Raw genomic sequence first — 27570 nt, forward strand, 5'->3', positions numbered from 1 at the left:
AAGAGAAAGGCTCCTGCTTCTCAGGGACAAAAATCAATTGACCTCAAACCTGAATCAGGGGAGCCTTAAGACATGTGTTCAGGTGCCTGATCAACAATTTTGTTTCGTTAAAGCAGAGGGGTCCAAAAGGAAAGTCATAATGACCGTGTTCAGGTGCCTAATAAACAATTTTGTTTTGTTAAAGCAGAGGGGTCCCATAGGAAAGTCATAATGACCGTCGCCATTTTCTCTCCCCACTAATTCTGAACATTCAGACATGCAATATATCTGCCTGGATATCTTTATTATTATTCTTTTTTCAGGGCAAATGAAAATGGCCAATTTGGAGGCCTGAACATGCACGAAAAGTCACCAAAATTTGCACACACGTGCGGCTTTGCGTAAAATTCGATAATCTTGTGTCGTTTTGAAAAAATGTCAAAAAATGGCTCAGTGGCGCCCCCTTGACCCTTAAAATTTTCAAAAAGGCCTCTCCTCTCAGGTTTTCAACGTAGAGCAATGAAATTTGGGGAGTAGATACCTTATGCCTAACTGTTCAAAAAAGCCTCTTGCACCCATATTCCAAATCCAACAGGAAATCGGATATTTTGGATCAAATGTGAAATTTTTATCGGTTCACAGTTGGAGTTTACATTTGGAGGCCTGAACATGCACGAAAACTCACCAAAATTTGCACATACATGCAACTTTGCGTAAATTTTGATAATCTACAAAAAAATTTAACAAAATGGCTCAGTGGCGCCCCCTTGAAATTTTCAAAAAGGCCTTTCCTATTTGGTTTTTTCAACGTAGAACGATAAAATTTGGCGAGTCGATACATTGTGCAAAACTGCTCCAAAAAGTCTCTTGCACCCATATTCCAAACCCAACAGGAAGCCGGAAATTTTGGATCAAATGTGAAATTTTATCGATTTACATTTGAGACCTTGTCGCTGAAGAAAATTGTTGGATCGTCTTCAAAATTGGTCAGACTATTCAGGAGACATATGAGATCTTAAGTTTTCAAAATGGTGTGTTTTCATTCAAGGGTCTGGCCTGGGCGTGGTCCCAAAGTCGGCCATTTTTGGGCAAAATACCAAATTCAGAAAATGATTAAAAACTCCGTGATACAACGTTCAATCTTTTTCATTTCTAGCATGTATATGACATATCCCAGCCTGAACACGACTGCATTGAAATATTACCCATTAGGCCTGGCGCCCCCTAGTGGGAACAGGAAATGGCCTTCTTTACGAGACAGGCTCCTCCTCCAAGGGAAAAAAATCTATTGACCTCAAACCTGTTTCAGGGGAGCCTCAAGACATGTGTTCAGGTCCCTGATGAAAAATATTGAGGTTTCGTTGAAGCGGAGAGGTCCAAACTGGAAGTGAAAATGACCGTCAACAATTGGTCTCGCCCAAAATTTTGAACAGTCATAACTCGGCAGATATGCAACATATCTGCGCCAAACTTTCCGTGTTTGTTGAGAGTCATACCCTGAAGGTTCTTGTAGGGGTCATTTGCATCAACTCTACAGTGCCAACTAGTGGCGACAGAAAGAAGTTTTAAAAAAGGCCTTTCCTATTGGGTTTTTTCAACATAGAGCAAGGAAATTTGGGGAGTAGATACCTTATGCAAAACTGCTCCAAAAAGTCTCTTGCACCCATATTCCAAATCCAACAGGAAATCGGGTATTTTGGATCGAATGTGAAATTTTCATGGGTTCACAGTAAGAGTTTACATTTGGAGGCTTGAATATGCATAAAAACTCACCAAAATTTGCACATACATGCGGCTTTGGATAACGTTCGATAATCTTGCAACGTTACGAAACAATTTAACAAAATGGCTCAGTGGCGCCCCCTTGAAATTTTCAAAAAGGCCTCTCCATTTAGGTTTTTCTAACATAGAGTGATGAAATTTGGAGAGTCAAAACTTTGTGCAAAACTGCTCCAAAAAGTCTCTTGCACACATATTCCAAATCCTACAGGAAATCGGGTATTTTGGATTGAATGTGAACTTTTTATCGGTTTACAGTGTGCACATTTTACACCTTGGCACCTAGGGAATTAGTTTGATCATTCTCAAAATTGGTGAGACTGTTCATGAGGCATATGAAATCTTAAGTTATAAAAATGGTGTGTTTTCATTCACGGGCCTGACCTGGGCGGGGCGCCAAATTCTTCCATTTTTTCGCCAAAACACCGAATTCGGAAAATGACTGATAACTCCCTCATACAACGTTCAATCTATTTTAAATCTGGCATGTGTGTGAGGTATACCAGCCTGAGCAGGACTGGATTGAAAATTTACCATTTGTGCCTGGCGCCTCCTAGTGGGAACAGGAAATGCCCTTTTTTACGGGACACACTCCTCCTCTAAAGGAAAAAATCAATCTACCTCAAACCTGCATAAGGGAAACCTTAAGACCTGTCTTCAGGTGCCTGATGAAAAATATTGAAGTTTCGTTGAAGCGGAGGGGTCCAAACAGGAAAGTGAAAATGACTGTCAACAATTTTTCTCTCCAAAAACTTTGAACAGTCATAACTCGGCAGATATACAAGATATCTGCGCCAAACTTCCCGTGCTTGTTGAGAGTCATACCCTGAAGGGCCTTGTAGGGGTCATTTGCATCAACCCTACAGCGCCAACTAGTGGCGATAGAAAGTCACTCGTTTTTCCAAAACATGTCCAGTTCCTTTCATGTTGGTCATTGTAGTTTCAAGACCTATTAAAATACTTTTTTACGGCCCATGTCCACGTGTCTCTGTCTGTTGCCGTGACGACCCTTTGTTCGCCATTTAAAGGAAATATTTTTTTTCAGAGACTCAGGGAGCTTATAGAGCCACAATAGTTGGCACACTTGGTCGAATTGGCCCAGTTAGAAGATTAATTTTGGTTTTGAATAAGGGCTTGGCTGCACAGCTCAGTAGTGGCTCCTTTTTTGTAGTACTCTCTCCAATAGGGGTTTTTATCTCTTGGGTGTGGGAATGTAAATAGGCGACTTTCGAGCATGTTAGGTTCTAATGAGATGATTAGAGAGGAGGATCTGCCACCACCCTGACCTGCACACAGTCCGAGTTGCGTGACGTCCGAGTTGCGCTAGATTGCGAGGGCCCGTTCAGTCCTGCTTGCAGGCCTAGTTATTATTATTCTTTTTTCAGGGCAAATGAAAATGGCCAATTTGGAGGCCTGAACATGCACGAAAAGTCACCAAAATTTGCACAAACGTGCGGCTTTGCGTAAATTTCGATAATCTTGTGTCGTTTTGAAAAAATGTCAAAAAATGGCTCAGTGGCGCCCCCTTGACCCTTAAAATTTTCAAAAAGGCCTCTCCTCTCAGGTTTTCAACGTAGAGCAATGAAATTTGGGGAGTAGATACCTTATGCCTAACTGTTCAAAAAAGCCTCTTGCACCCATATTCCAAATCCAACAGGAAATCGGATATTTTGGATCAAATGTGAAATTTTTATCGGTTCACAGTTTGAGTTTACATTTGGAGGCCTGAACATGCACGAAAACTCACCAAAATTTGCACATACATGCAACTTTGCGTAAATTTTGATAATCTACAAAAAAATTTAACAAAATGGCTCAGTGGCGCCCCCTTGAAATTTTCAAAAAGGCCTTTCCTATTAGGTTTTTTCAACGTAGAACGATGAAATTTGGCGAGTCGATACATTGTGCAAAACTGCTCCAAAAAGTCTCTTGCACCCATATTCCAAACCCAACTGGAAGCCAGAAATTTTGGATCAAATGTGAAATTTTATCGATTTACATTTGAGACCTTGTCGCTGAAGAAAATAGTTGGATCGTCTTCAAAATTGGTCAGACTATTCAGGAGACATATGAGATCTTAAGTTTTCAAAATGGGGAGTTTTCACTCAAGGGTCTGACCTGGGCGTGGTCCCAAAGTCGGCCATTTTTGGGCAAAATACCAAATTCAGAAAATGATTAAAAACTCCGTGATACAACGTTCAATCTTTTTCATTTCTAGCATGTATATGAGATATCCCAGCCTGAACACGACTGCATTGAAATATTACCCATTAGGCCTGGCGCCCCCTAGTGGGAACAGGAAATGGCCTTCTTTACGAGACAGGCTCCTCCTCCAAGGGAAAAAAATCTATTGACCTCAAACCTGTTTCAGGGGAGCCTCAAGACATGTGTTCAGGTCCCTGATGAAAAATATTGAGGTTTCGTTGAAGCGGAGAGGTCCAAACTGGAAGTGAAAATGACCGTCAACAATTTGTCTCGCCAAAAATTTTGAACAGTCATAACTCGGCAGATATGCAAAATATCTGCGCCAAACTTTCCGTGTTTGTTGAGAGTCATACCCTGAAGGTTCTTGTAGGGGTCATTTGCATCAACTCTACAGTGCCAACTAGTGGCGACAGAAAGAAGTTTTAAAAAAGGCCTTTCCTATTGGGTTTTTTCAACATAGAGCAAGGAAATTTGGGGAGTAGATACCTTATGCAAAACTGCTCCAAAAAGTCTCTTGCACCCATATTCCAAATCCAACAGGAAATCGGGTATTTTGGGTCGAATGTGAAATTTTCATGGGTTCACAGTAAGAGTTTACATTTGGAGGCTTGAATATGCATAAAAACTCACCAAAATTTGCACATACATGCGGCTTTGGATAACGTTCGATAATCTTGCAACGTTACGAAACAATTTAACAAAATGGCTCAGTGGCGCCCCCTTGAAATTTTCAAAAAGGCCTCTCCATTTAGGTTTTTCTAACATAGAGTGATGAAATTTGGAGAGTCAAAACTTTGTGCAAAACTGCTCCAAAAAGTCTCTTGCACACACATTCCAAATCCTACAGGAAATCGGGTATTTTGGATTGAATGTGAACTTTTTATCGATTTACAGTGTGCACATTTTACACCTTGGCACCTAGGGAATTAGTTTGATCATTCTCAAAATTGGTGAGACTGTTCATGAGGCATATGAAATCTTAAGTTATAAAAATGGTGTGTTTTCATTCACGGGCCTGACCTGGGCGGGGCGCCAAATTCTTCCATTTTTTCGCCAAAACACCGAATTCGGAAAATGACTGATAACTCCCTCATACAACGTTCAATCTATTTTAAATCTGGCATGTGTGTGAGGTATACCAGCCTGAGCAGGACTGGATTGAAAATTTACCATTTGTGCCTGGCGCCTCCTAGTGGGAACAGGAAATGCCCTTTTTTACGGGACACACTCCTCCTCTAAAGGGAAAAAATCAATCTACTTCAAACCTGCATAAGGGAAACCTTAAGACCTGTCTTCAGGTGCCTGATGAAAAATATTGAAGTTTCGTTGAAGCGGAGGGGTCCAAACAGGAAAGTGAAAATGACTGTCAACAATTTTTCTCTCCAAAAACTTTGAACAGTCATAACTCGGCAGATATACAAGATATCTGCGCCAAACTTCCCGTGCTTGTTGAGAGTCATACCCTGAAGGGCCTTGTAGGGGTCATTTGCATCAACCCTACAGCGCCAACTAGTGGCGATATAAAGTCACTCGTTTTTCCAAAACATGTCCAGTTCTTTTCATGTTGGTCATTGTAGTTTCAAGACCTATTAAAATACTTTTTTACGGCCCATGTCCACGTGTCTCTGTCTGTTGCCGTGACGACCCTTTGTTCGCCATTTAAAGGAAATATTTTTTTTCAGAGACTCAGGGAGCTTATAGAGCCACAATAGTTGGCACACTTGGTCGAATTGGCCCAGTTAGAAGATTAATTTAGGTTTTGAATAAGGGCTTGGCTGCACAGCTCAGTAGTGGCTCCTTTTTTGTAGTACTCTCTCCAATAGGGGTTTTTATCTCTTGGGTGTGGGAATGTAAATAGGCGACTTTCGAGCATGTTAGGTTCTAATGAGATGATTAGAGAGGAGGATCTGCCACCACCCTGACCTGCACACAGTCCGAGTTGCGTGACGTCCGAGTTGCGCTAGATTGCGAGGGCCCGTTCAGTCCTGCTTGCAGGCCTAGTTATATTTATTATTCAAAATGTCATTTTCAAAATCATTTTAGCTTAGAATAATTAATTGATGTCTAATATTTAATTTTAAAAAATGACTTTAAAAATATAATTCACTCACGTATTCTAAATTTTTAAACAAATTACGTCACAATAAAAAGGTGTCTGTAAATAAGTCATCTACCTCATAACTCATAACTATCGCTTAATTGTAATTTTTTTGGTACTGTCGCATTTTCCCCGATATGTTTGATGATAAATAATTGATCCAAACAAAGAAAAAATGAAGAAAAAAAAAAGTTTAAAAGGGTAAATATATGAAAAAGATAATCTCAACCACTCCTTGATGTCTGCGATTTCTGTATTGCGACCCTTTTTATATTACCATGTTTCACCCATAAAATCCCCAAAAAATCCGGCTGTGGCCATTCACATCTGTGTCTTGGCACTCGGTGATACATGCTACATGGAGTTTTTGGATCATAACAAGGTAAGAACGCGATAATATCTCGTTAAAATCATGGCGTCTTTAATTATGCTCATGCTCTCACTTCCAGTTAGGGTTTCGCTGTTTAAAAATTATTATTTTTATTTTAAATGCCCTCATGTTCAAAATTTTTCTTCCCCCAGAAAATTGAGATTTTAACCTTTCCAATGATGCATCACACGTGCATATCGGACAATTTTGAAATTTCGCCAAATTGGGCGTCTCAGAGCGGAACTTCAAGTCAACTGAGTGTTTTCCGCCATACATATAAATAAATATATATATATATATATATATATATATATATATATATATATATATATATATATATATATATATATATATATATATATATATATATATATATTTTTTTTTTTTTTTTTTTAATTTAGTGCTAAAAAGTAACAAATTAATCCAGAAATACAATGGCATTCCCAAAAGAAACCATAATATATAAGTTTCCGCACCACTCCAGGAAAAAGCGGAGGAAGAAGTATTAAACAGCGCCAACAGCAACACGTTCTGGAAGCTAACGTGGGAATTTAATAGGTAGCTGGTAGAGTTGTAATGTCTGCTGTGTGGAAATATTTTACCATCAAATGGGGAGACTTGCAATGTCTGCAAAGTAGGGATTTCGTGTGGTGGAAAGGATAGAAATTTGTTTATGGCAATGTATATATATAGTTTTTTTTAGCTTTGAAACATTAATTGATGTCTAATATTTACCGTAATTTTCAGACTATAAGCCGCTACTTTTTTCCCTCATTTTAAAAACCTGCAGCTTATAGTCCAGTGCGGCTTATTTATTGATTTATTTGGGTTAATAGGTAACACTTTATTTGACAGCAGCGTCATAAAAATGCCATAAGACCGTCATAATTATGACATAACTATGACACTATAATGGGCATTGATGAATGAATGAATGAATGAATGAATGAATGAATGAATGAATGTCATTAAGTATCATCCGGAAACTTTTGCCACCAACACTCCATTTGTGTCCAGCTCGGATCTTTTACAGATATTCAAAAGTGAGATAATTTGCCAGACGACACAAAATGACATCTGTCGTAAGCATTCGTTAATGCTCACGGCAGTGTCATGTCATCATGATGGTCTTATGACAGTTTTATGGCACCTCTGTCAAATAAACTGTTACCAAATACCAATTAATGAAACAACTGAAAGAGTAACTGAAGAAATAATTAGCACAGAACATGAATTTTGATCGTTATTTACATCTGTAGTGCTGCAATGCATGCAAGGAAGCATGTTGGACGACAACAGTGTCGACAGCAGGTGGCAGCAAAGGTTGACTGTCTCCCTCAAGGGAGCAGTGATAGCCAAATGAAGCTTCTTGAAGCATTGTAGCTTTGCAGCCAATTGGTTCAAAGCCTCATGGCGGTTCATTTGGTCTTATTACAGTGTTATGATGTCACTGTCAAATAAAGTCTTACCGGGTAATATATTTTGGTGTAAATATCCCATAATACTGTGAGGACAGCTGCGGCTTATTGTCCAGTGAGGCTTATCTATGAACAAATGTTGTTTTCGTGTCAAATTTGGTGGGTGGTGGCTTAAAGTCAGGTGCGCCTTATGGTCCAGAAATTACGGTAGTTTAAATAAAAAGGACTTCATAAAATTCACTCGCATATTTCAAACTTAAACAAATTAAATCACAATGGGAAAAAAATTGTCTGTAAATAGGTCACGGATATCTACCTCATAACTATCGCTTAATTGTATTTTTTTTTTGTTACTGTCCCATTTTCTGATGTTTGTCCAAATATCTGCTGGAGCCACTTCTTGAGTGTGGGGGAAACAGCCCCCACTACCGTCACTTTCAACTTCCAGGCTCTCTCCAGCTCTTCCATGAGTCTTTGGTATTTCTCTAGTTTCTCGTGTTCCTTTTTCTGATATTGCAATCACTGGGGATGGCTACATCGATCAGGACGGCTGTCCTCTGCTCCTTATCCATGATTACAATGTCCGTTTGGTTGGCCACGAAAATCTTACCAGATTGTATACGAAAATCCCACAGAATCTTAGCCCTCTCATTTTCCACCACCTTGGGGGGTGTTTCCCACTGAGATCTAGGGGTCTCCAGCATGAAAATTATTTTTAAGGCAAAAAAGGACTTTTTGTTTTTTTTTTGTATCAGATCGGCAGATTCTCAAAATTGGGTGACTCGAACTCGGGTGCAAAAATATGCAATCAGGACATCCCTAGTTCATATACACTCACCGGCCACTTTATTAGGTACACCTGTCCAACTGCTCGTTAACACTTAATTTCTAATCAGCCAATCACATGGCGGCAACTCAGTGCATTTAGGCATGTAGACATGGTTTAAGACAATCTCCTGCAGTTCAAACCGAGCATCAGTATGGGGAAGAAAGGTGATTTGAGTGACTTTGAACGTGGCATGGTTGTTGGTGCCAGAAGGGCTGGTCTGAGTATTTCAGAAACTGCTAATCTACTGGGATTTTCACGCACAACCATCTCTAGGGTTTACAGAGAATGGTCTGAAAAAGAAAAATATCCAATGAGCTGCAGTTCTGTGGGCGGAAATGCCTTGTTGATGCCAGAGGTCAGAGGAGAATGGCCAGACTGGTTCGAGCTGATAGAAAGGCAACAGTGACTCAAATAACCACCTGTTACAACCAAGGTAGGCAGAAGAGCATCTCTGAACGCACAGTACACCAAACTTTGAGGCAGATGGGCTACAGCAGCAGAAGACCACGCCGGGTGCCACTCCTTTCAGCTAAGAACAGGAAACTGAGGCTACAATTTGCACAAGCTCATCGAAATTGGACAATAGAAAATTGGAAAAACGTTGCCTGGTCTGATGAGTCTCGATTTCTGCTGCGACATTCGGATGGTAGGGTCAGAATTTGGCGTCAAAAACATGAATGCATGGATCCATCCTGCCTTGTATCAACGGTTCAGGCTGGTGGTGGTGGTGTAATGGTGTGGGGAATATTTTCTTGGCACTCTTTGGGCCCCTTGGTACCAATTGAAAATCGGTGGAACGCCACAGCCTACCTGAGTAATGTTGCTGACCATGTCCATCCCTTTATGACCACAATGTACCCAACTTCTGACGGCTACTTTCAGCAGGATAATGCGCCATGTAATAAAGCTGGACTCATCTCAGACTGGTTTCTTGAACATGACAATGAGTTCACTGTACTCAAATGGCCTCCACAGTCACCAGATCTCAATCCAATAGAGCATCTTTGGGATGTGGTGGAACGGGAAATTCGCATCATGGATGTGCAGCCGACAAATCTGCACCAACTGTGTGATGTCATCATGTCAATATGGACCAAACTCTCTGAGGAATGCTTCCAGCACCTTGTTGAATCTATGCCACAAAGAATTGAGGCAGTTCTGAAGGCAAAAGGGGGTCAAACCCATTACTAGCATGGTCTACCTAATAAAGTCCAAGCTCGACTCCCAGTCACAAGCTCGACTCCCAGTATGGCTCCAAAGAATCTGAAACCTGGAGACTTGGATGAAATGAAATCCTCCATACAGAAGTTGGAGCTCTCCTTGACTGGCTTGATTCAAAACCAGAATCAAGAAATCGTCAAAAAGCTCCAGTTACTTTGCGCTGAAAACGAGAAACTCAAGCAGGCGGTCGAGGAGAGAGATGTTCGCATCAAGAGGCTGGAAATTTTGGCTGACGATCACGACCAGTGGCAACGCGCAGATGAGCTCATCATTTCTGGATTACAACTGACGCCTAGCCCAGGGGACACAGTGGCGCAATTGGTAAGCTGAAAGAGTATGGAATAAACATGGAACCGCTGGACATCCGTCGCTGCCTTCTGCTCCCATCTAGGGAGAGAGGACCGGCGACGGTGCTCATGAAGCTGGCAGACCACAAGACCAAGACTGCCCTGCTTAACCAGCGCCGCCACCTTAAAGAGTCGAAGATTTTTGTGAATGACAACTTGACTCGCCGAAATGCCGAAATTGCAAGAAAAGCACGTCAACTCAAGAAAGCTGAGAAAATAGCCAACACCTGGGTCTCGGATTGCTTTGTCAAGACGCAAGATATGAAGATAACAGCTATCACGAGTCTTGACCAGCTAACTATAATAGCTGGATAACTTTAAACACCACACAGAGGACCAGTATAACAACTCGTGGATGTGGACGGTAAGCTGAAACCTATCAACGGCAGGAGTCTCTACAAGAATCTCGAACACACTAAGGATTATCTACTAAAGATAACAAAGGCTCTGACTTTAATTTGCACGGACATAACATGACACGAATGGATCGGGCATCTAAGGGGAGAGGGGGTGTTGCAATTATGATTGACAATCTCCATTGAATGTATTACAATTGAGCTCCTAATCCCCAATTGTAAAAACATAATTATCTTCTGTGTCTACCGAGCTCCTGATTCAAATGTCTAGTATATGGAAAAGATACTGTATAAATCGAATAATAAGCATGTTTTCGTTGTGGAGACATTAATCTTGGGATAAGATATGTACAGCATGTTTGATTTTATACATACATGTCTGATGAAACTGTTACAGTGACCTTTGTGTGCGCCAATTGTTGCCGCTACTCACACCAGCTGTGATAACACATAATGACTTTTGCCACACACATAGCCACAACAAAATTTTCCACAGCAAACAGATGCAAAAATGTCAGGGACATGACTAGGTCATAACCTTGTACACCCTGAAATAAATTGAGCTGCTTGACTGGACGCTTGGTTACTAAACTCAGATTTTTGATTGTGTTATTGTACAGTTTTAATGTATGTTCCATGCCTGAATGTGCGTCTTTAGTTGTGTGGGGGACGGGAAACTGATAAGCATATGCTTCATCTCGTCCGCCTTTGTCTTCTTCTTCGGTTCCTTCGGGCAAATCATATCACATTTTGTAATTGTCAATGATTATCAATGATACCGATGATGATGACAATAAAATTCCATTCCATTCCAATTCCAAACTTCCATTCCAAAGTGGCCGGTGAGTGTATGTCTCACTGCACTATAAGCCACAGGTGTTCACACTGTATTATGGGATATTTACAGCAAAATACATAAAACTCGTGAGCCTGTAAAAATCCATAAATAATCTGCCCTAGACTATAAAAAGCAAGGTTCAAAGCAGTGGCAAAAGCAGAGGATTTATAGTCGGAAAATTGTAATAATTGCATTACTCCTGTTCAACCTGTTACATTTCCTTTCAGCAACAGAAGTGCATTACCTGCTCCAGCATGCCATAGCAGACGGGCAGGGAGCTTTGGTTCGTTAGGTGTATCATTTTTTCGTAAGGGTAGTTTAGGAAACACTTCTGGAAGTCCACCTCTGGAGTGTCCACCATGACATCTGGAACAACACACCTGTCCACAGAGCAGAGGGGTAAGAGAGATTTTTTTTTTCTTCCTGATGACAGCATATTAGGGAACACTTTTTAATTGTGTACAAATAGTTCAGTCTCTGCAGTGTTTTCCCACTCATCAACTGCAAAATGAAACAACTTGCTATTTCTGAAAAGGTGTATGCTCAGAATCATACTGTAATTCACCAGAACGTGCCTGTCTATCCAGCTTCATTGCACATTTTATCAATCACATGGTGTTCAAACCTAGGGTGTATCTTGCCCAAACGAACAATGAATTTTTATCTTTTTTAGGCGATTGGACAGAAAATGTCATAAAGAGGTGTTTTTTAAGCAGTTGGTGATGGTGTAGAAAGCACTATGTCTTTAATCTTCATAAAGTTGTTTGCTTTGATTTTATTTTGAGCACATTTCAGATCAACGCCTCCCAACACAGTATAATGGTTATACTAGAAATGGGAAATCCCAGGAATCTGACTGAACTACAGCAGTCTTGTAGAGAGGAATGGGCCAAGATTAGTCCTGATCGATATGCCAGACTGATCTGCAGCTACAGGAGGTGTCTGGTTGAAGTTATTGCTGTCAAATGGGAGGCCACAAAATATTAAATGTGATGGTTCACTTACTTAATTTTCCCCCTTATGTCATTGTTTGCTAACTATCCTCGTTCAAGTATGAAAACCTATAAATGTTTGGGTGGTTATAGTTAATGCAGACAGTTTTTTCATCTGTGTGATTTTGACAAAGATCAGATCACATTTGATGGTGATTTTATGCAGATATGTGAAAAAATTCCAAAAGGTTCAGATACCTTTTCATACCACTGTCCCTTCGTAATCGGTTTAGATCGAATTATTAGAGAAGTGCTTTTTGCTTGCATGTATTTATTTACAAGCTCTTGGAGTGCTTCATATTGAAGAACACATTCGAAGGATGGGGGTATCATGGACAATTATTTTTCCCGCATTGTTATAAATGTACTTAAAGACTAATGAATGCAGTAGGCTGTGGAAGCTTTTTTTTTTTTTCTACAAACACACTGGTGTTGAAGTAAAAAAAAATTCCGGACATATTAGGGCAGGATCTTCGGTTAAAAAAAAACAACAAAAAAAAACCCTGCAAGGTATAGACAGCGCCGCTGACACGTGGAAAGTGACAGCCATGTGTTTATGAAACACATGAACAATCACTACTACTACTTCATCTTGTTTTCTGCACTTGTGTCTTACCTTGCAATAATGGGCAGAGCCATTACCTCTTTTCCAACACCATCAACATCTACCACCAAAGCCACTCTGTAATATTTGACTGTGTTGGAGCATAGTGTCACCTGTTGAGACAATAAATAAACATGAAACTGCATGACAGACAGACAGACAGATCTTAAAATTGTCTCTTATCAATAATTTGATTTTGTTCTCCACCTATCTACTCGGTGTATTGCTAATCCTTAGAAGGACCGTGGGAGAGCTGAAGCCTATCACAACTGACTATGAGCAGAATGTAGGGTACACTCTGAGCTGGTTGCAGCCAATTCGCAGGGCTTTTTTTCCCCCCATAGTTTAATAACAGAATCAAGTTCAAAACTGGAAAAAGTTGCAAGTAGGATTGAACATTTTTGAGAAAAGCACCAAAAAAGAAAGTGCCAAAATTATACTAAATCTACGGTCTAAGGTTTTGAGACACTTCACCATTCAGCAGGATGAGAAAGCATCTCAAAACTTTTATCCGCGTGTGCAGAATCATTTAACTAAATACAAGCAACGACTCCAAGAAAAAATGAGAACCAAATGGGTAGTACACTCTTTAGAGGGAATGATTGTCTTAAGAAAAGTGGGCAGGTCAGAAACATAATGTAGGCTAACTTGGAATTATAGGTCATCTGTACCTTGATGCTGACATTTGCCATTGCCCGAACAGAACCCACAGCAGGACTGACAGTGAACTCAATTGGCATAGCACTGTTGTCATGAGCAGCACTGCCTTGCCAGTTGTTCCTACACAGCTCACAAACTTGTTGGTCACTGGTCACACTCGGAGGCCCCATGCCGTCTCCCACAACACGCAGGGAAAAGTTCATTGGGACAAAGGATGTGTTAAAGAGAGAGCACATTTCAGTTTGAGGGAAACCTGAAAAATAAAATAGAATATAAACAAATAAATGTGAATTCTAAAATGGAAGGAAGTAACCTGTACGGTAGATTCATAAAACCTACTCCTAAAGGAACTGTCAATAAAGCTAAAGGACGCAGGGCTCCTTTAGCAATCTTCATTAGTACAGTATTACACATAACCCTTGGCTGAAACCAAATAATGACAGTAGTTAAAATACTTGAACGTATGAGGATCATTCAATAAATAAGGGGAATTTTTCGGTATGAGGGCTTCTAATACAGATCGAAGCTTACTTTATTTCTTTTTTTGTGCTTTACTTCTTTTTCACACGGATTCAATTCCTTTAGCAGATTAAAAAAATAACAGAGAGTTTTAGCTATTAACAAAGCCGGATACCAAGAAGCATGCTCCAGGATTGAACAGTGTTCATTATCAAGTTTTTGGTTGCTGAAGGGTGAATACCAGGTGAAATTCATAGTAAAATTTCAACTAAGTATGGTGCCAGGTGTTTCAGCCGAAAAAATATCTGGCAAAAATGGCACGAAGTTCGAAAGTGACAATAAGGTCAAAAGTGTTGTGAGGCACTGCCTAAGACATCAGTCCAAAGATTTTTACGCTGAAGGAATGCGGAAGCTTGTGCACAGAAGGAAAAGTGTGTGACAGGGCTGGGAGACTATGTTGAAAAATAAAAGTAAGCTTCTATCTGTCTTAGAGGTCTTTATACCAAAAAAGTCACCTCATTAATTGAATGACCATTGTAGTTGCATGTGTATGGGCATTCTGAAGAGAGCATTAATTGTTAAAAGTAATGACATTGTGTGCTATATTCTGCTGAGAGAGGAATTCTGTTCACCAGTACTTTTTAGATTTAGAAATAGCAGAGTTCTAAATAAAGGGAATTCTTTAAATTTAACCCAAAATCGCCTTTGGTGGATTTTCAATGTTCTCCTCTTCATCAAACAATATGACAGAATTTGGCAGCATAGTAAAATGCATGTGTTTAGCCTGTCAGAATTAAATAATAGAAGGAGAGAATGGAGATGAAGAAGATGACGACTGTCAGCAGAGCTACCCAATAGAGGCACAGACTTAAGTTTATCCGCTGAGTTAAACCTGCTGTAGAGGAGGCTAGCTGAGGCTCACTCGCCATGGATGATTGTCCATAATCAGACTTGTATGGAAACACACTGCTTTTGTGCAACCAATTTTAAGTTTACATCATCCGGAATTTCATCGTCAAATTTTTACTTTATTAGGACTTGACAAATGCAATGCACCCTCTATGCCCAGTTCTTTTTTACAGTCGATGGGTTCTCTTTCCAAGCAGCATCAAAAGACAGCACTGCTTCCTTAGAATAGGCAAGGCTCAGAAAAGAATACCTTTGTGTATTTGGACAAGCGCACGCCAAAGACAATGAGACTGCTATCATGACACCAGGGAATTATCACTAGTTGTGGAACAAATGCACGATAACAGTCTACTTTAACATTTAAAGAGGTACTAACCAAATGCTACATCTCCAAAGTTGAGTTCCGAAACACTGAAGTGAAAAGTTGGACCAATGACACAGCCCCTGAAACAAAGAGCAAAACTATAAACCATGCGATGGTTTAAATATAAAAACAGCTTTGACCGAAACTTTTCAAAACCAGAGGATTTTTTACACAGAATAATTTTGAAAAATGATGTTTCAATTATAAACCATTTTTATTATCACCTGAAGGTCATAGTAAGTGGTAGAGGCTGTCCAGTGACACTCAGAAGTAAGCCCTCAGAAAAGGTTCCCAAAATGTTACTTTGGAAGGTGACTTTAACCAAATGGGAAGCCCCAGAGCAAACAACACCTTTCGTGGGAGTGAAGGAGAAAAATTGACCAAAGGTGGTACTGGGGCTTAATAATTCAAAAGGGGCATCAATCAGTCCCTGGTTGGACAGCTGCACCTGGAGGAATCCAATTTTTTAAGGATTGTTTATCATGTAGTAACAATCTTAGCATGCACTGACTAACACACATGTTTCTAGGCTAGAAAACCTTTACCTCATAAGAGACAGTGTGACCGATGAATATTTTTTTCATATCCATTAGGTTGCAGTTGATCTGCATCGCAGGTCCCAAACCCTCACCGCTGAGTTTCAGAGGCATGTAAGATTTTTGGCCTAAAGGTACGCCGTAAAAAGCATAAAAAAAAAAAATGTTCATCACACATGAAACAAAGCAGTCTAAGGAAAACAAAAAAGTGATTTATATATTAAAAAAAAAAGCCACAATTAAAATAATTTAGAAATTCTATTCTTATATGTACAGATAATGTATACAATATTTTATATTTAAATGTAGCATGTCAATGTGGAATGAATATCTATTGAAATTTTCCATATTTGTTGTATGTTAAAAGTTAAACCCATAGCAGAATTTATCATTTAATTGTTAAACCCAGTACGTTAAGTGTGAATTACAACCAAGCTCTTACCAGTGACATCACAATATATGGTTTCCTGGTATAGTTTGGCTTCACTAGGCTTGAAGACAATCGTGAAACGTGCTGTGGTATTTGGCCATATTTCTCCCAACTGTGACAAGGAAATCGGGGATAAAGCGTTTCAAATTAAAGGCAAAATATACAGAGTGATAAAATTCCCTAAATGAAGATTAAAAAGGGGAAAAATGGCATGGAATTATCAGCTATATATGACCAGCATGACATAAGAATGGGCATGGAGTTATCCGAACAATTAAGGCATTGTGAGGTTCCAGTGGATTTAAGTCCATCAGTGGCGATTCCTCTAAGAGAAGCTCAGCTTTCCCCAAAATGTCAAAAAATAAGTGATTAAATGTATAGTATAGTTCATTTAATTGACTAAATATGCACTACAACGCGCTCAACTTTTGTTCAGAATTAGCTTCTTATTACTGGCTAAGATGCTGCTTGCTTTTCATTTATTTGCGCAGCTTCACAGTCCTTTAAACAGTTTGGATGCTGTGCATCTTCAGAGTTGAGAGTGAAGGGTTCCACTACAGGGAAACAAGACAAGTCATTGGCTAAGGCTGAGTTTATCCTGCCCTGGATGGACAGTGGGCAGGGCTCGGCTGGCCTGGACGCCCTGCTTCTCTGAATAATGATTGGATGATCTGTTTGAGGCTGAATCCCTTTTTTATTGACAACAAAATGAGCGAATCAGTGGTCTTGTCGTATTAACATCCACAGGATGGCAGCAGCACCATTGGTATACATGCGGGTTTGGGGACGGCTTGTGAATTCCCAAATTACCTCGATTCTCCACCTACAGTGCTGCTCGAAAGTTTGTGAACCCCACAGCGATGGTCAGATTTTTTGTAAAAAAACCTAAAATAACCTTATTAAATGTTAAGTTATACCCAAATCCACAATACTGACATTCCAAATAATGGACTGAAACGAAAGAAATAGTTATATTGTCATTCTTTATTTAACAAAAGTGGTTGATTTAAGAAAAACTCAGATATCATGTGTGCAAAAGTATGTGAACCCCTTCAGTTAATAGGATATTGCGCCTCCTTTTGCAGAGATTACCTCAACCAAACGGTTTCTGTAGTGACTAATCAGCCTCTCACATCTACTTTGGGGGATTTTTGCCCATTCTTCCTTGCAGAACGCAGTCAGTTGAGAGAGGTTTGATGGGCGTCTGGCATGAACTGCTCGCTTCAGGTCCCGCCACAGCATTTCAATGGGATTTAGGTCAGGACTTTGACTGGGCCAGTCCAGAACACGAATCTTCTTCTTTTTCAGCCATTCCTTGGTTGTATTGCTGGAATGCTTTGGATCATTATCATGTTGCATGATCCACCTTCTGCCAAGCTTTAACTTCAAAACAGATGGCGTCAGGTTATGTTCTAGGATTTGACAATATTCCTCAGAATTCATGATTCCCTGGACTATGTGGAGTTGTCCAGGTCCTGAGGATGAAAAGCAAGCCCAGATCTTGACATTCCCACCTCCATGCTTCACTGTTGGGAGAAGGTTCTTTTGGTGGTATGCAGTGTTGACTTTTCGCCAGACATGGCGGTTTTGGTTGTGACCAAACAGTTCAATTTTGCACCTACATCAGTTGATGAAAACTCTTTTTAATTTAGTCTCGACAACACAACTGTTAAAAAAAAAAAAAAAAAAACTACTGAATTGATTGATTAGGAAATCAGGTTGAAATAATAGAAAATTCCAAAATGTTGAGGGGGTTCACAAACTTTTGAGCAGCACTGTATGTCAATGGGTGGAGCCGGCTCAACCGATCCACGGTGATCGCCGAAATAAAACACACACACACACAACATCCACGGGAGGCATTTTTCAATTTTCATTCCTTTTCTCTGAGTTGAACCGGAGACTTTCATAATCATCCTAACGACACTTGCTTTGTTAAAAACAACCAGCGAAAAATGTAGCTTCAATTTCTGTTTTTTTTTTTGTTTGTTTTGTTTTAATTGTCGCTGCTTGTGTTTGAAGACTTGACCACTCTAGTTTCTTTCCCTACCGAGCAGCGGGTGCCACTGAGCCCCTCCATCGTCACAAAGCACTCACAGGAGGACATACTCTGAGCTTCCCCTTGATGAAAGACCAGCATCCGAGTTCATTCATATAAATGACCATCATGAGGCTGATTTGCAAACAACAGCTAAGGCTACGTCTACACTAGGACTGATAATTTTATTTTTGCCAACCATTTTTATACCTGTCCGCACTACATATAAGGTGTGTTTAAGGCCCCCCCCCCCACTTCTGCAAGGTACGGCTGCATTTGTGCAAAATACGCATGCGTAGAGAGAAGCCTCATGTATTACGTCCGCGTGGTTTACCTCTGAACCGAAAACTCATTACTTGCCAGTAGGAAATTTCGAAATTAATACACCTTCTAGACAAGGGGGTCGGGAACTTTGTTTTGTGATCACTGTTTTTTTCGTGAACGGATTTGAACGCATCATATGGGTGCTAAAGTGAAAGGACTGAGCGCACACTTGGCTTTTACGAGCAGTCGCCAAGTTGTAATTCAAATAAATCTTTTGAAAACAACAAAGAAAGCCAGACATCATTACTTGGGATGTAACAATCGATGATCAGTTGCGCACTCACCACTTGGAAATTAACAAATACAAACATATGGTGTGCGTATATTTCCTGTAAGTGGAAACCGCAACCAGGAGCTTGTGCATAACAGTGGCGGTCCAGGAAGTGATAACAGATTTGAAAATGGAACTGATCGCACGCCTCTGCTACTTGGGTTACCACGCAGTTCACTTTCGTGGTTTAATTTTCCTTACGCATTTTTATATACCCGTACTCCAGTTCGGTCTGCATTGAGTTGAGGGGGCCCGACCCGCTGTTGGCTGATCGGAGACAACTCGGGAGTCGAGCACTGTAATAACGCTCATCTCCGTGTAATCCAAGATAGGACCACCACCATTGGGTACAGAATTGGAGCATATTATTGCGACTTTACTTTTGAAGGTTCAAGAAAAATGTGTGAATGCATTATCAGCTCATCACAGCTCCTTCAAGTCGAGCGAGCCGGCCGGTACCACATTTAAAATTACAGGTTGCCGGTGAGGCAGATGCACTCATCAAGAGAGCCAGAAATGACTCGCAAAACATAAGTTCCTAACACCTGTTCTACACTCTGGAATCTAGATGACAAACTGTAAACAATGACTATGGAAAGGAGGATCAGGAATGCCACGTCTTGATCTTCCGACTCCATTGTTTACAATGCCGTCATGCCGCACTAAAAATGGTGATGGCACGCTCCATGACGTCACTTTCTTTGTATCCGATTGTTATACTGAGACACTCGTCTATATTAAGCAGCGGATAATATTAGTCGGCTACCTACTTAGTGCAAGAACTTACACAGAGAAGAGGTACATTAGTGTACCCGACATGCCATATAGTCTAACTAATTGCACGTTTAAGACCATTATTCTTCCTAGTGTAGACGTAGCCTCAATTATTTTGGATGGCAAGCGCACTTACAGCTAGGGATGGGAATCGAGGTCCGGTTCCTATAGAAAACCGGTGTTCGGCCATTCCTTACTACGCGGCGAAACGTCCTACACAATGCTCAGCGGGCTTGCGCATGCATCCACACGCATGGGTTAGAAGTGGCGAGTACTCACTATTTTTGTTTTTATTTAGTTATTTAGAACCTTTTCACTGCCTCAAAGATACTTTTTGCATGTATTACCCTCTCATACTTTTAACCATTGTGTTTTTTTGTTAAGCTTTGAAGCAGTTGACCACATTAGTCACGTAGCGTATTTGAACCGTCCTTATTTGATATAACTACATTTAAGTATTTTCTGCAGGGATTTTTTCAGTACGTTACTCCTGTATGCATCCAAACAAAACAAGTTTAGAGCGCAGGGTAGTACTTTGGGTGTCAAATTCGACCAATGTAGGACGTTTCGCCGATGTAGCAGATTTTTGCAGAACACCGGTTCCGTGCGTTTCAATTCCATGGAATCGTTTGACAGTATATCTAACGATTCTCTGTTAAATTCCAAGCAGCACGGATTATGTCACGTAATTTGCGCATGTTACACACGCTCGATTCAGCTAGTAAGAATATGTGATTATTCATACTATCTGCAGAGCCTCCGCCGAGTGATTTTGCATTGATTTTCACAGGCGAGGTCATTATTCATGAGACAACTTAAAGAAATGGTGATTTTCCCCCCCAAAAAAGTCTATTAATGGCTCAATCGTATTCCTCGTAGAATACTCTATAAGAAAAATATGACATATACAGTATGCATCTAAAATAATCCTAAACGATTTTATTAGCAATTTTAATACTCATTTCGGTCGGTAGTCGCCAATTAGTGTTTTTTTTGGAATAATTTGAATTTGGTGGGTCGTAGGGCCAATCTGACTACTGATTTCACACAAAAGTATATACCTCTGCATCCGATGGTGGTATTTTTGTGTTGCTACGACTAACGGAAGTGGATGTTCCAAATTACATCCCAAAATGCACCTACAAGTTACAACTACAGGCTATCAACGTATTTTCGCCCGTAATTCGAGATAAGATGGTCCCATTGGTCCCAAATCACTTTTATTCTACTCAGTATCAAAAGGCTTTTCCATAGAGTACCCCAGCTATGTCTAGGAAGTTAACAAATCCAAGTTAACGGAGGATTGTGCTAAAATTCCTCTTATATTGTATCAGATCCAACCGTCCTTATGTAATTACAACAACCTAATTATGAACTTGTTAATATTTGGGACAACAAAAGAGATACTCTGCCCTGCTGTCTGGACAAGCTGAATATTTTCTGTGTGTGCAGGCTTTCTCCACCCCATCTGAGAGGGTGTTCTCCACTGCTGGAGACACCATAAGTCCTATCTGAAAAAGCAAACATGCTTATTTTTCTGCAAAAGAATTGTTAATTTTGCAAATTTGCACTACGCACTGTTCTGTTGTATTTGACAGGATTTACCTTTTTTTTAACTATTATTTTTAAATGCTATCAGTTCAAATGGCTTTTTTAAAAAGGTGGATTTTTTTTTATATCTATTACAAAAATGTTTCAGGAAAATGTTACACATTCTTGTCTATTTGCCACAGTTACATATTGCCACAGTTAACATCGAGGCTTAGGGCCTCTTTTGACCTTGTTGTGAGTTTGTAAGGTTGTGATTTCTGATTAAACAAACTAGATGCCAATTAAAATGTTTGTTATTCTTTTTCCCCAAATTAGAATCAATAAGAGAATGGATAAAGAAGCAATATTGATAATGAAATCAGAATTGTAAAAATCCTATCAATTCCCATCCTTACTTACAGCTGATTTTTATGTCATTAAAAAAACATCAAGAATAACGGTCTTTGCAATTATTAAAGTCCAAAAGACAATAAAGTATGAAGGTGGGGAAAGGATTGATTTTGTGGGACAAAAAGTCTCAAATACTCACCGCTGGTTCTATTGTTATGCACCCTTGTGAGAGAGAAAGAATGTCGATTCGATGATTGGCTGTGGGGTCAGACTGGCAGGGAATAAGCAACTGCTGCTCGTGCATTGAGCAATTCCTAAAAATAAGATGAAAAACAATACAAAGTGTAACAAAAGGCATATATATATGTATATATATACATATATACATATATATACACACACACACACGACGGGTCATAATACATGGCAGAAAGCAACAGACTGTTTGCAGGAGCTCTGTCTCAGTTAAAACAGTACATGAAAAAGTAAAAAAAAAAAAAAAAAAAAAAATTGGGTAGAAGTGCAGACAGTCAGAAGCATTCTATGATTTCATTCTATTCAAAAGTATACTCACTGGTTCTCTTCTGATTGGCTTGACCATGTCTTCCAGAAGTATTTAAGAGTGGTATCACTACTGTTTGTAAGGGATACCGTATGTGTGTTGGACAGTGAGATGTAGGTATTTTCCAAGTTAAGGTGCTCAGGAATAAGATTAAGCTTCAGCTCTTCACAGAAACCATGTAGGTTGATGTGTACATCTTCACCTGAGCAGAGGAACACGTGTGTGTCGGTGTATTAATACACAAGTCAAAAAAACAGTACAATGTAAATTGATATTCAGAAAATAAAACTAATGCTAGAATTTCAAAAACAAAACAACAGTTTGTGAAAGCCTTGTCAAGATTTACAGAAAACATTTGATTGTGATTGCTAACTAAGGGTATGTAACAAAGTATTAAGATGAACTTTTGTTATTGACCAAATACTTATTTTCATTCATAATCTGCATAAAATAAAGTCTCAAAGAATCAGACAATGTGATTTTTGGATTTTTTTCTTATTTTATCTCATAGTTGAGGTCAAGGGCGTAGGTTTGGTCTCAATATTAGTAGGGACGATAGAACAGCATAACCTGCATGTACACTTTTTGCTGGGGACGGGACATTATTAAAATCAAACATATTGGGTTAACGGGGGTCAGGGCTACATTTCTCCCCAGTATGAACCTAATTAATTGATAGGCTAAATGATTAATGCAAAACAAACCTGTATTGACTTATACTTACTTTCATTTGTATTGATTCAAGTGATACCCCGTTCGATTCAAACCTTTATTTTCAAAAACTTGTAAAGAAACATTTTGTAAAGTTCCAGAATAACATCTGATATTTTTTCTTAAATCTAGTCGAACAATTTTCTCCATCTTGTTTTGAGTGTTAAAGGCTAGTTAACAGATTAATGTGTCAGATTCTTCCACTTATTTTAAGTAAATATTACAACAGTATTTGTTCTTATTAAGGCCATACATCTAAAAGTCAGTCATTTTTCATCTAGATCAAGAAAAAATACTTTCAAAAAATGTTTTGAACAATATCTATTCTTGACTTAAGAACATTTCTGACAAACAAGTTTTTAAATAATAAATATGCAAACTTTTTGCTTAAAATAAGTCTGTTAAGCTTATTTTCAACGAGGTATTTTTCTTATTTCAAGGAATCTAAGTGAGTAAAATTTACTTGAAGTACTGGCAGATAATTTCACTTATTTCTAGGAGATTTACACTGAAAACAAGGGAAGTTACCTCCACCCCCCAGTTTTAAGGAGGTGATGTTTTGCAGTGCATATGTATTGGTTTAGGTGGTACACCGTTCGATTCATAACTTTGTTTTCAAAAACTACTAAAGAAACATTTTGAAAACTTCCAGAATAAGTGTCTGGGTTTTAAAAGCAAATCTAAATTGCAATATTTGAACACAAATTATATTAACATACACAAGAAATTCAAACCTGTTAATCATCTCTTAACTATCCAGGAATTCAAAAAATAAACGGTTCTGCTAATGTTGAAAATGGCCGCGAATGCAGCGGTTCCAAAGTAAACACTACAAAACTTTCGATGAAGAAAGGAACATTTACTTACGTTTGATCATGGACAGACATGTAGAAAAGTTCTCCTCAGACACACCCTGTAATGTGGCTGCACACAACTCAACTGCACGGCGCTCTCTCACTGTTAATGTCTTCGCCGTGTCTTTAGGCATTATTTTTTCCATATTCATGTTACACGTGTATGTTTATGATGTAACTTGTTTATGTAGTACCTTCGGGTAACATTGAGAGTAAAAGAGTGCTTATTCACCACTACAAAAGCTCGGCAGCAAAATATTATCAGAGTGAAAAATTTGACACGACACTAGCTGTGAACACTTGTGTGTGGAGGGTCATGTCATCAGCCAATCAAACTTGCATTTGAGGGGGGGTGGATGAGAACATTCAGCAAGTGAAAAGGGGTCAATGTAAGTCTGAACATATTGCAAGTACTGTAATTCACTTAAAATGGTAGGGTTAATTGTATCCTTACAACATGGGAAGACAATCTAAATTACCTATATAATTGAAATAATTACATAATGCAAATAAGGTTGCGTAAAAGTTGGTGGGGACAATTTGAGCATCCTGAAAAGTTGGTAGTGTTATGTTCCTACCGTCCCTATGCAAACCTAAGCCCTTGGTTGTGGTGTACTTAAAGTGAAAATTACAGGCCTCTCTCATCTTTTTAAGTGTTAGAACAATTAATGACTGACTAAATACTTTTTTGCCTCATTGTTTTTGTTTGTTTGTTTGTTTGTTTGTTTGTTTGTTTGTTTGTTTGTTTTCATATTAGCAGCTGTGGGAAGTGCGCTCTGGCAGGCCATCTCTTCCAGAGTCGGCAAAATTGTTTTGGGAGTGAGATTTAGACCCAGATTTTATTGTGATGTTTAGTCTATAGTTATCTGAATAACTGTTCGTATGTCACGTTAACTATCACCTAGTTAGTCTGTTGTTCTCCATTTTATTGTTATTACTATCTGGTATAATGTTTGTTCTTGGACTCCGAATTCAGAAAAATGAAACATAAGTGATTGGGAACCTTATGTTAATTCATCATTCTTCAAAAAATACTGTATGTATTTTACCGGTATCATAGTGTAGCAACAGATCCTGATGATGGTCTCCTGGAGTTATTGGACTGAAAGCCACAGTGACTTGCATGCTCTCGCCAATATCAAGTGTTCCAGAGGAAGGAGTTACTGAAAAAGGACTGAAATAGAAATATCAAAAGGTCACACAGTGGCTAACTTTCGAATTACCTGATAAATTGCCTGACAATCGGTTTTCATTTGTAGAGATCAAGGGGTATGGATGGACAGAAAGTTAGATCACTGTGAAAATTGTTTTCCTCAGTGAGTTCAAGTACTAGTAAAAACAATTACAGCTAGACTGTCAATACATATCATACTGTTGGAGTATTGCTACTGGTGCAGTTCATAAGCGGATTTTAAGGGGGGCCAGGGCCATTATAAAATTTTTTTTTAAATGGGTCAAAATGATTTTTCGAACAGATCATGTGACTAGTAACTTAGACGGTCATTTTCTTTGCTTATAATTTTCTAAAAAAAAATTTTTTTTAAATAGGGGAAGGCTATTTTATTTTTCAAATGATTTTTTTCTTTGATTGAAAATATTCTTTTTTTGATTGAAGCAACTTTTTGGGGGATTAAATGATTTAGACATAAATGTCCTACCCATAATATGCCCCAAACACAAAAAGGATTGCTTCAATGAAAGAAAACTTTTTCGATGAAAAAGTGTTAAAATGCAAATTTTTCAATCCCAAATATTTTTTCGCATTTAAAAACTTTTTCCATGATTGAAATTTTTCTTTTTTTTTATTGAAGTGATTTTTCCTTTTGAAAAAATATATATACAGTGGGGAGAAAAAGTATTTGATACAGTGCCGATTTTGCTGGTTTTCCCACTTGCAAGCCATGTAGAGGTCTGTAATTTGTATCATAAGTTCTCTTCAACTGTGAGGGACGGAATCTAATACAAAAATCCAGAAAATCACATTGTATAATTTTTAAATAATAAATTTGTATTTAACTGCATGAAATAAGTATTTGATACATTACCAACTAGAAAATATTTCGGCTCTTAGTTCTTTTTAAGAACCCCTCCTGTTCTCCGCTCATTACCGGAAGTGGCTGCACATGTTTGAACTTGTTACCTGTATAAAAGACACCTGTTCACATGCTCAAACAAACAAACTCCAACCTCTCCACAACGGCCAAGACCAAAGAGCTGTGTAAGGACATCAGGGATAAAATAATAGACCTGCACAAGTCTGGGATGGGCTACAGGAAAATAAGCAAGCAGCTTGGTGATAAGGTAACAACTGTTGGAGCGATTATTAGAAAATGGAAGAAGTTCAAGTTGACGGTCAATCTGCCTCGTTCTGGGGCTCCATGCAAGATCTCACCTCGTGGGGCATCACTGATCATGAGGAAGGTGAGGGATCAGCCCAGAATACACGGCAGGACCTGGTCAATGACCTGAAGAGAGCTGGAACCACAGTCTCGAAGAAAACCATCGGAAACACATAACACCGTCATGGATTAAAATCCTACAGCGCACGCAAGGTCCCGCTGCTGAAGCCAGTGCATGTCCAGACACGTCTGAAGTTTGCCACTGACCATCTTGATGATCCAGAGGAGCAATGGGAGAAAGTCATGTGGTCGGATGAGACCAAAATTGAACTTTTTGGTCTAAACTCGGCTCGTCGTGTTTGGAGGAAAAAGAAAGATGAGTACAACCCCAAGAACACCATCCAAACCGTGAAACATTGAGGAGGAAACATCATTTTTTGGGGCTGCTTCTCTGCCAAGGGTACAGGATGACTGCACCGTATTGAGAGGAGGATGGATGAGGCTATGTATTGCCAGATCTTGGCTGACAACCTCCTTCCTTCAGTGAGAGCCCTGAAGATGGGTCGTGGCTGGGTCTTCCAGCATGACAACGACCCAAAGCACACAGCCAAGGCAACTAAAGAGTGGCTCCATAAGAAGCATCTTAAGGTCCTTGAGTGGCCTAGCCAGTCACCAGATCTGAACCCGATAGAAAATCTATGGAGGGAGCTGAAAGTCCATGTTGCCCGGCAGCAGCCCCGAAACCTGAAGGCCCTGGAGAAGATCTGCATGGAGGAGTGGGCCAAAATCCCTGCTGCAGTGTGTGTAAACCTTGTCAAGGACTACAGGAAACGTTTGGTAATAGCAAACAAAGGTTTCTGTACCAAATATTAAGTTCGATTTTTGTGATGTATCAAATACTTATTTCATGCAATTAAATGCAAATTTATTATTTAATAATCATACAACGTGATTTTCTGGATTTTTGTATTAGATTCCGTCCCTCACAGTTGAAGAGAACTTATGATACAAATTGCAGACCTCTGCATGCTTTGCAAGTGGGAAAACCAGCAAAATCGGCAGTGTATCAAATACTTGTTCTCCCCACTGTATATTTTAAGCAACTTATTTTTTGATTGAATAATAAAGACAAAAATGTCCCAGCCAAAATGTGGCCGAAACACAAATCAACATTACTTCAATCAAAAAAAAACTTGACTTCAATCAAAAAAAAACAACAAAGAAAAATAGCTTTCATATGCATTTTTTGTACTTTAAAATGTATTTTTGCATTCAAACGCTTTTTTTATTTTATTTTTTTATTGAAGGGACTTTTTTTTCGTTGAAAACATGTTTTGATTGAAGAAACTTTTTTTTTTTTTTTTTTTTGAAGCAACTTTTTTTTGATTGAATAATAAAGACACAAATCTACCTCCATATGGC

At 39.2% G+C, this 27570-nt stretch overlaps 1 protein-coding gene across 4 annotated transcripts in view; it reads right to left on the reverse strand.

Annotated features, from left to right (window-relative positions):
- hydin (HYDIN axonemal central pair apparatus protein) overlaps positions 1 to 27570 on the reverse strand; it is a 166371-nt gene that overhangs the window by 133726 nt on the left and 5075 nt on the right. For all 4 annotated transcript variants that reach the window (XM_057837183.1, XM_057837184.1, XM_057837182.1 and 1 more), the window contains 10 exons: positions 24859 to 24983; positions 22257 to 22446; positions 21882 to 21996; positions 16407 to 16506; positions 15974 to 16092; positions 15653 to 15876; positions 15441 to 15508; positions 13708 to 13949; positions 13049 to 13149; positions 11685 to 11820 (listed from right to left, as the gene is read on the reverse strand). In XM_057837183.1, the coding sequence (XP_057693166.1) occupies positions 11685 to 11820; positions 13049 to 13149; positions 13708 to 13949; positions 15441 to 15508; positions 15653 to 15876; positions 15974 to 16092; positions 16407 to 16506; positions 21882 to 21996; positions 22257 to 22446; positions 24859 to 24983 (1420 nt within the window). The remainder of the gene's footprint in view (positions 1 to 11684; positions 11821 to 13048; positions 13150 to 13707; positions 13950 to 15440; positions 15509 to 15652; positions 15877 to 15973; positions 16093 to 16406; positions 16507 to 21881; positions 21997 to 22256; positions 22447 to 24858; positions 24984 to 27570) is intronic.

This window comes from Corythoichthys intestinalis, chromosome 5 (assembly GCF_030265065.1).
Source record: "Corythoichthys intestinalis isolate RoL2023-P3 chromosome 5, ASM3026506v1, whole genome shotgun sequence".
NCBI lineage: Eukaryota > Metazoa > Chordata > Actinopteri > Syngnathiformes > Syngnathidae > Corythoichthys > Corythoichthys intestinalis.